The sequence below is a fragment of the Argopecten irradians genome, chromosome 2 (genome assembly GCF_041381155.1).
Source record: "Argopecten irradians isolate NY chromosome 2, Ai_NY, whole genome shotgun sequence".
NCBI classification, from domain to species: domain Eukaryota; kingdom Metazoa; phylum Mollusca; class Bivalvia; order Pectinida; family Pectinidae; genus Argopecten; species Argopecten irradians.
The window spans coordinates 55,156,716-55,166,530 of NC_091135.1; the positions used below are offsets into that span (position 1 = coordinate 55,156,716).

The 9,815-nt window shown below is 34.5% G+C and overlaps 1 protein-coding gene across 5 annotated transcripts in view; it reads right to left on the bottom strand.

Moving 5' to 3' along the window:
* The window catches only part of LOC138315990 (aurora kinase C-like), a 38,647-nt gene extending 30,200 nt beyond the window's left edge, over positions 1-8,447 (bottom strand). For 3 of the 5 annotated variants that reach the window (XM_069257445.1, XM_069257444.1, XM_069257442.1), the window contains exons 1-4: positions 8,294-8,441; positions 3,913-4,059; positions 3,268-3,414; positions 1,422-1,533 (exon numbers count right to left, since the gene is read on the bottom strand). In XM_069257445.1, coding sequence (XP_069113546.1) covers positions 1,422-1,533; positions 3,268-3,414; positions 3,913-4,049 — 396 coding nt within the window. In that variant the 5' untranslated portion in view covers positions 4,050-4,059; positions 8,294-8,441. Of the gene's footprint in view, positions 1-1,421; positions 1,534-3,267; positions 3,415-3,912; positions 4,060-8,293 lie in introns of all 5 variants that reach the window. The other 2 variants (XM_069257441.1, XM_069257440.1) reach the window with 2 other exon arrangements.
* Between the last annotated feature and the right edge of the window lie 1,368 nt (positions 8,448-9,815).

The following is a 9,815-nucleotide window of genomic DNA, read 5'->3' on the forward strand; positions in this document are numbered from 1 at the left end:
TGATTTATGAGAATGGGTGTTGTTTGCATAGTTGTGCCTCAATGGAATGGTTTAAAGGCCCACTACCTTTCCGAAGCAAAAATTAAAAGTTTCTTAACAACAATAATAAAATAAGACAATTGATATCAATGGTCTAAGATAAGATTATAACACCAAACAAATGCAAGATTTTCTCCATAACTTATGTTAAGTGGGAAGATTCATTTCGCTGTTTTGCTGTCTGGCACAGTTATAGTCAACTACAGTGGAACCTCCCAAAACCGAACCTTCTCAAAACCGATCACCTCTAGAAACCGAACATGGATGTCATGTACGGAATTAATTCCTCTTTATTAATAGTATATAAAACTTCCCAAAACCGATCCCTCCCAATTCCGAATACCGGACCGATTTTGAGATCGGAATAGTCAAATGTAACTAAAATACACTTCTGAAAACCGGCCTTACCTGAGCGACACCGATAGATTGCATTGAGGTCTGATCAACCGACCGTGAAATACACACGTACCTGTACCATAGTTGTTGCATGCCATGTCCTTGGGCATGTATACAGATGTGAAGGCTATAGGTACACGGTAATTATACCCGAGATGGTGGTGTAATTATTTAATCATGCCTATTGTTTAGATATCTAATGAAGGTCTACCATGTGCACGCGGTTTGTTTACTGTAGGAAAACAAGCAGAGCTAGTAATAAAGAGAAAGTTTCGTATTCAAATCACACGTTTTTTTTTTATTTACATATGTAGTTGTCGGATAACGTAAATTATCTGTATGAAGAAGCCGAAGCCATGTATTGTTTTAGAAAATGACTATGTCATATAATGACCGGCATCGACTGATCATCGTGTAAATAGACCATATAATTTGATTCTTGACGTAACCGGAAGCGATCGGTCGTATGTAGGTTGCAGACGATCGCGAGAACATCCCCAAGAACATTCACGCAACTAACTAACTAAACTACGTTTATAAGCGGTAACAAAGTCAAGTTTGCTGTAATCCATTCCTTTTAAACGTATGATTCTCTCTTATGTGATAACATTCACATTAACAATCAATATCGGTCGGTTTTAACGAACACTAGCCATACCTGCGGTGCACTAATGTAAAAAACGACTTCCGATCGATTAAATCCGGATCGTGATGATTGGTATTCGGTTTACTTCTCCAAACCGAACCCTCTCTAAACCGGCCAAAATTATATGCACCGACCATGATCGGTTTCGGGAGGTTCCACTGTAGTTATGAAAATTAATATTCAACTTATTTCACCCGGTAACTTAATTGCTGTGAAGATGATGATAAATGAAGCATTAATGGTAAGCTAAAGCTAATAAGTTTTGTAACTCTGCAAAATTATAAATCTCATTTTACAATTAAAAGCCGTTTCGGAAAGTAGTGGGCCATTAATACTTTACCTTAAGAGCTACAACATATTTAGTGGACTTTTCTCTGGCCAGGTACACATTTCCAAACTTCCCTTTACCTAAAGGCCTTCCTATATCAAAATCTTCTAATGTCCATTTTTTTCTGAAAAAAAAAAATAATGACATCAACATTATTTCAGTCTGTATAGTTTTGCCATACATATATATCAAAATATGACATTGAAAATCAGTCATCATTTGTTACCATGTTAAAAATCACAAATTAATTGCAGACTACAAAATGTAATTTCATGGACAAAAGGGCATGAAGACAATCCTATGATTAGGTGATTTTCTACCAATCAGAAGGGTTATATCTCTATAATGTTGGATTGAGAATTTATAGAAAGATAATTAAAAAAAACACCAAGGCCATACCAAATAAATCAGTTGTTCTTCGGGAACTGAGGAAAAATATTTGGAGTGAGCGAGCGAAATTTTTTTATTTTTAATAAAATATCCATTTTTAGATTTCCATAGGCGAAGGGATCCCATTGTCATGCATGAGAGCACTATTTTTTTGGCATTTCAAAATATTTACATTGAATTAATAATAATTATTTTAATTTTGCACCCTTTCATTGACAAAAATAAAAAAAAAAAAATATTATTACTGAGCCCCTGATCATATCAAATTTTAATCAAAATGGAAAAAATAACAGACTAGCTCTAGGACAAAACTTTGATTCGCCAATTGGAGCTTACTGGTCTTAAATTATGACGGTCCATGATTTGCAGGAAAGATCTAATTTCATTGATAAAGATGTCTGTATTTCAAAAATACTAGGCTTACGTTGAAATTAACATTTTTCACAATTATTTATAATGAAGCAATACATGTATAGTTAATTTTCATTTCAACATAAGTACTAATTCTAGGAAATAGCAGACCTGTTACAGTAATAGTCAAAATGTAACTAGGCCTATTCTGAGAAAGAAAAAAAAATTAAATATTTGATTGATTTAAATTCATTTACTATTATTAATTTTATCAACATTTAGGTTAAAATCTACACCAAAATTCTGGAAAATAATCCCCTTCCCATTTAAAAAAACAACATGATTATTAGCGAAATGCTGAAAGTGTATACGAATCCGGATCTACTATTACAATTACCCATAATGACGGACATTATGATTGCAAAATTTGTGACGTCCATGGACTAGTTAGGCCTATTTAACATTAAAAAATTTCTTGAAAGGCCAGACGATTGTTTAATAAGCAGCCGATTGACCTCAAACTCAGCTGAAATACACATATACAATAACGTTACACATGTGAATGTAGCCCCATGACAGACTGATAATTAGGACTGCTGATGTTGGTCAGAGAGTGTTCACAACTCTTTGTTTACTTCATTATCAAGCCATGGCCAGTGCTCCACTCCCTGGTATGTAGATATTGCTAGGATTAGCGGATGTAATTGTATGGAAACGTCTGAAAAAAATCTGGATTTGCCAATTTTTTTGAAGGTGCGCTGCAATTTTTTAAACTGTTTTCTCAATTTAGACATTTTAGGAGCGAGATTTCCGACGAAGAACTGATTTATTTGATGTGGCCCTAGCTATTGATATAATGATATTCTTAATAATATAATATGATTATATAGTGATATTTTATATACAAAGGGACTGGACACAAGTTTTCCAACTTATAGTACATGAAATCCTCTGTCTCTACCTATTGTGAGGATATGAAATGGACATGCATGGTTATTGCAAAACCTAAAAGAATTATATGGTGATATTGGTAACGTTGCTGCTATTCCTTAAATTTAAAACTGTTTTTAAAAAAATGCTATATATTTTCAGCACTAAATACAACTGTTTTTTTTACCTTGCACTCTCTGAAGATGTTGTAGTTTTCTGCTGTACTTTACCCGAGCCTGGTTTGACAGGGGCAGTGAGTTCAGGACAGCTAGGCCTACTGTTGACAGGTTTCAGCACACGACCAGATTCTCCAGGGGGATGCTCTCTCTGGTACCTAGGATATATTCGAACATGAAATTAACTACTGTACACATGAAAAGTCAGAATATCAGTGAAAATAGTTAAGAGTATATATAACAATGTGATTCATCTTATTACATGTATATTGTTTTTGAAATAAAAAGTTCTTGTAGATTTTAATGATAATAAAATTATCTGTACCATGATTCCATGTGAATTAAATCAAAATGTTATTTGACAGGAAGGGATAAAATATCAGTGGTCATGTAGAAACACAGACTGGATTTAATCCCTTACACTTGTACGACACTCACAACTCTGAGAGTGGATGAGGATAAAATCATCTAATATGTACTGGACAATTATCAGAGGATAAAATCATCTAATATGTACTGGACAATTATCAGACCATAGTACAGAATGTGAATATTCTTACAAAGGGTTACCTCTAAAAGCTTAATAATAAGTCTTGGTGGAGTTTTTCACCTTGAAGCTAACCACTTTTGAGTTACATATATATGTTTTTGTTTACCGAGCTGAATCTGTAGACTTTGAAGTTACTGCTTTCTCATGTGTCTTGACAGGGCCTGGTTGAATTTTAACAGATTGGTGTGGATCACTTGCTGAACTGTTTACAGATTTCAGTAAACAGTCCGGCTCTGCAGCCATTCTGTGATATCTGAAAAACAAAACATTAATGTGATAATGGAATTTACTTAAGACAGTGTACATGTAACTGTAATATATGGCTCTGGCCAAGCATTTTCCACTCAGACTACATATGTTATGTATTTTAAATGGTGCCTGTAACTTAACTGTCCAATAAACTTGAAACAATAGCTGTTTGGACAGTTGCAAGAATTGATAGTAAACTTAGTACAAGTTAGCAGGCGGATACTCAAACCTGGGTTGTGTTGACTGGCAAATTTTTTTTAACAAAGGCAAAAAAAGGGTATAATGGATCTGAATTAAGTGATTGCCGGTGACCACTTTCCAGATAGCCCAATTGTTATAGCATTCATCTAGTGTTCGAAGCACTCCAGTCTAATCTGGCCATGTATTTTTGTGCTCTTAATATAGCTACAATATAGCAAAACAGTTCATAATTTCATATTTCTTTTAATGAAAATTTACAAGACTTCTTCTACATCTTCCGTCCTTAAAGGGACAATTCAGTCTAAGAGAACATTAAAATTTGTACATATATCAGGAAAACCCCAGTTCTTATGGAAATGAGATCAGTCGGTTTTACTGTGATATGCCAGAAAAGCCCATGTTAGTGAAATGCGTGTGAAATGTTCAAACTCGCTCACTGTCCGCCATTACACAATGTGGTCGAACATCTTGTATGCCGAACCCTGTGCCTTGCTTGTATCTAGTAAATGCAACTTTTGTCTAGAACTGCTCAAATCACTCTGACAGTAGTGTGTTTACCTTATTAGGCGAACTATCTTGCCTCAAAATCATTTTATCACCTCCTCAGTGGGTGACTTTGGCTCGGGTATATGAGTACAGCGTACATATTGTACCTGCTTAATCGTATTGATCAACGATTTGCAATTACAATGGTATCAATTAAAATACTAAACATTGACGTGGAATTTGTCAATATTTAATGTTATATGTTTGATAAGAAATGTTTCTTGGTTATGTAATAGAATTAACCTAAGTGAATTGTCTCTTTAAATATGCTCCATCGCCGACAGAGCATAAATGACATTCATCTTTTGAACAATAATTGGTGTTTAATCGTGTATATATATGCCTAATTAACATAAAAAATAACATAAAATAATTTATTTTGCCTTTGGTGCATGCACAATCATTTCTTCATTCCATATATGATATAGTGCCACAAAATTTTTTCAGGATGCAATTAATTATTTTTCATATTTTTTAACTTGAAGTAAAATTAAAAGCTCAAACTTTTCAATGGTGGTAATTGTGTAAAGTAAGTAACTTTTGTAACTGAAGAAAAATACTAAATCGTCTGCTCCTGTTTTTGATACTAAAAGTGAAAATATACCATTTGTCAGCAGTGGAGCATCTTTAAAGCAATGATTATGGACACAGCATAATTTATTAAACTTTACATTCATGTTTCATTTGACTCGATATGACAAGTATCTGTAGAGAAAAATGTTTTCATTTCTGGTTCATAGGTCTCTCGTGGTGTTTAGTAGTGTTAACTAAAGAGACAGTAACGAATCCTTCTTACTTATAAATCCTTAGTCTGTTAGTATCAGAGGTCTAGAGTGCAATTGATTTGAGCTTATTGACACTGTGTTGAGGAGGGTTCAAATGTTTGTGGAGGTGGCAGTGTTTATTTTATCATAGATAAAAAATGGAAAAACAAGAGGCCCTTAACAGTCACCTGAGTTAGAATATATAATTAAACAAATAATGAAACAAATTAAAGACATATAAACACGATATGCTGGGCCTTGAAGTTGGTCAGTGATTTATAAATTTGACTTTTTAGACTATGAAGAGTATTTGCTTCCATCAAACCTGTGAATTTAGAGGTATTTTTTGAAATTTTAATCATTTTGACCCTGTTTGGTCCTGCCCCTCTGGTCCCCCAGGGGGTCATCGAGGACGGATATGGATGTTAAAATGCTATATCTTAGGCCAATAATTCTAATCAAGTATGACTCATTTCCTACGAAAATTGGGCAAATAATGTTCACAAATATGTTTTTCCTATATAAACTAAAGTAAACTTGACCCCTCCCCAGGGGGTAAAGTGAGACCCCAAGGTCATATAATTCACAATTTTTATAAAACATCTTAAGACCTTTCCATCTATAATTATTTGATTCTACTATATCCAGAATTTTAGAAGATTTTTGAAGTTTTAGCCTATTTGACCCTTTTTTAGCCCCGCCCCTCTGACCCCCGGGGGTCAGGACCAATGTGGATATGATATTTAAATGCTATCTCAGGCTAATAATTCTAACCAAATTTGACTCGTTTCCAATGAAAATTGAGCAAAACATGCTCATAAATGTGTTTTTCCTATATAAACTATAATAAACTTGACCCCCTCCCCAAGGGGAAACAGGAGACCCCAGGGTCATATAATTTACAATTTTTATAAACAAACTTTAAGAGCTTTTCATCTATAAAGTGTTTATACCATTTCCAGAATTTTAAAAGAATATTTTTGAAGTTTAAGCCTATTTGACCTTTTTTGGCCCCGCCCCACTGCCCCCAGGGGGTCGGCCTGGACCAATATGGATATGATATTAAAATGCTATCTCAGGCTAATAATTCTAACCAAGTTTGACTCATTTCCAATGAAAATTGAGCAAAACATGCTCATAAATGTGTTTTCCCTATATAAACTATAGTAAACTTGACCCCCTCCCCAGGGGGAAACGTGAGACCCCAGGGTCATATAATTCACAATTTTTGTAAAGGACCTTAAGACCTTTCTATTTATGAAAAGTATTTGATTCTACCATTTCCAGAACTTCAGAAGAAGATTTTTGAAGTTTTAGCCTATTTGTTTGACCCCGCCGTTAAGGCCCCTGGGGGTCAGTCATAGAAAATTTGTTAATAGGATTAAATGGCCATCTCATACTGATAATTCTGACAACATTTGACTCATTTCCTATTACAAATGACCAAATAATGCGCAAAAATGTGTTTTCCCAATATAAACTATAGTAAACTTAACCCCCTCCCCAGGGGGAAACTAGAGACCCCAGGGTCATATAATTCACAAATTTTGTAAAGGACCTTAAGACCTTTCTATCTATGAAGAGTATTTGATTCTACCACATCTGTGAGTAGAGAAGAAGATTTTTGAAATTTTACTCAATGTTACCCCTTTTGGCCCCTCCCACAGCCCCCTGGGGGGTGGGGACCATATAATTCACAATTTTGATTGGCCTTATGCCTTAGAAGGTTTGTGCAAAATTTCATTGAAATTGCTTCAGCAGTTTTGGAGAAGTCGAAAATGTAAATTGTTTACGGACATTCAATGCATGACGGACGACGACAGACAAAAGGCGATTAGAATAGGTCACTTGAGACTTCGTCTCAGGTGACCTAAAAATACTATCAAAGTGAAACTACAGTTATCATATGTAGATCTACAATGAAATTAGAACGAATATACGTACCCGGACTACTATACCTTTCGGCCGGGTACGAATTGGTCCCTATGTGTCGTAGTGGAGCACTGCCTCCGAAAATCACTCGGGCATAGTTTTTCATACTTTTTTGAAGGTTTCCGATTATTTTATGCGTATACATGCATTTACACATTATTTTTGTCCAAAACAAACATAACTACCATTCTTTATATCTACCGCACAGCTCACAAGACGTCAAATTCACAATTTGTGGACTTGCCGTATAAATTCCCTTCAGAAAGACCTTCATATGTAATATGTAAAAAAAATAATGCCTCCATGAGAATTTGATATTTTATGTGGTTCAGTTTTATTGCCTAGTAGGTAAGCGATATCAAACAACTTTCAAGTACAATAAAATGCAAAATCATTAATTTGCTCCATTAGCAGTAATAGGCACCAATTGTAGCTCTAAAGACGACACCATTTTCTGTCTAAAAGTCTTTTGAGCTACAATATTGCAGCTACAATGAAATATGCGGGATAAAAAAGTTGATCTAGTGTTAGGTCCAGATCGAGGATCTATCTGTCTAAGGCTAAAATAATGAATGAGCCACATATTTGGATGCTTTATGATATCGAAGAATAAAGAATTTGCTAATAATATCGTATACGAACTCGAAGTAGTACTGAATTTTTCCAAAGGCCTTTCTTCTGACTAGGAATTTACGAATCCTAATTCATGATCAGACAAATTAAACAAGATCAAGCATGATCGGAAACAGATAATTCTGTAACTTTGTATTTAAGATGTCTATATACCATAGTTACCTATTCAAGTTTTAGCGTAGATCGCAGTACCTTAATAAAGTAGGCCCAGGTATCTTACTTCATCTGTGGTGTCTCATTGGGTTCAATGAGTGTGTGTGTGTGTTGACATTAGAGCTACATCTGAAGGCGACTTCCGGTATGTTTAAACTTCGTGTCGGACGCTGTGATTGGCTGTGATAAAGAAGTAACAAACGTTTTCATTGGGTTGTAGTTTCTCCCCCAAAATATACGAAAAGTGCTCTCAAACCATATTAGTCCAGTAAAAAGATTAAAAATAGAAGCCTAACCTCCAAATAATTGCAACAGAATTTGTTTTCTGCTTTTTGTGTTGGAGGATCTTAATATTTTATCATGAAAAAAGTCGCCAAAAATCACATGTTCGGAAAGTCGTTTTTTGAACACCGAAAAATAAGAAAATATAAAGAAATCACACTTTTGACCACATTTAAAGTACAATATCTGCTATTTTTGCAATAGCCTACTTGAAATAGGAAATCGGGTATATAGTAAAACAAACTTTAGGTAAGTACAAATAACTTGAAATGATACAATAATTTCAGTCAATCCAAGAAATAAAGAAGGATGAAAACGGCTCAAAACCTTTGAATTTAGCTAGCAATACCGTTTTTGTTCTTTTTAGATGCAAACATTTATAAAATCTTACCCTGAACAATATCAGTTAATGTTTTATGTCTTAAAGGATAACTTTTTCTTTGATTTTAAAGCATAATCGATAATACATTAGTGTAATAGGGAGGGTTTTCCAAGAGACTAGGAGGGGCGATCCGACTGTAGCTCCCGTTAGGCTATATATTTAAGTCCCAAATCGTGATCGTATAGTATTTCTAGTATACAACAGAGTCCACAGTCGTCACAAATCCTCTCCGGATCCCGTTTCCTCCACAGGTTACAGGCCTGTATCACAACAGGTTCAATCTCTAGGATGTAGTGGAAGCACTGACACTAATCCAATAACTCAACTAGGTAAATACAGGTACAAATAACTATTTATATATAAAAGACAAGTATATTAAGTATGACATAGAAGATTCACATTAGTGCCCGTTAAGACAGATACCAATAAGTGATATAAGTGTCGAAGCAGTTACGATGTATCCAAGATCACAGTGTATGAACGGAAGTGTATAGTATAATCATTAGTTACTTTGTGTATCGTCACTTGTGAGTATCGAAGCGGGATGAATGAAAACAGGTATGGTATACAGGTCGGTAAAACACCAAATATCGGCATTATTCGTAACTACAAATATGTTTAACATTATAGACGTCCTCATAACATGTATATTAACAAATTCATGAACATGATTTTGAAAAGAATGTTAAGATAAGAATCGAAGTGTAATCACTGAATTACGATGAAAACAGCGATATGGTTTCGGAGGAAATTGCGTTTTCACCCGTTTTTCCTGAAATATATGTTGTAATTGTAACTTATATGAGTAATTTAATTATTTATTTATTTACAATTTCTTTATTCTTCATCATTCGTAATTAGAAAGCG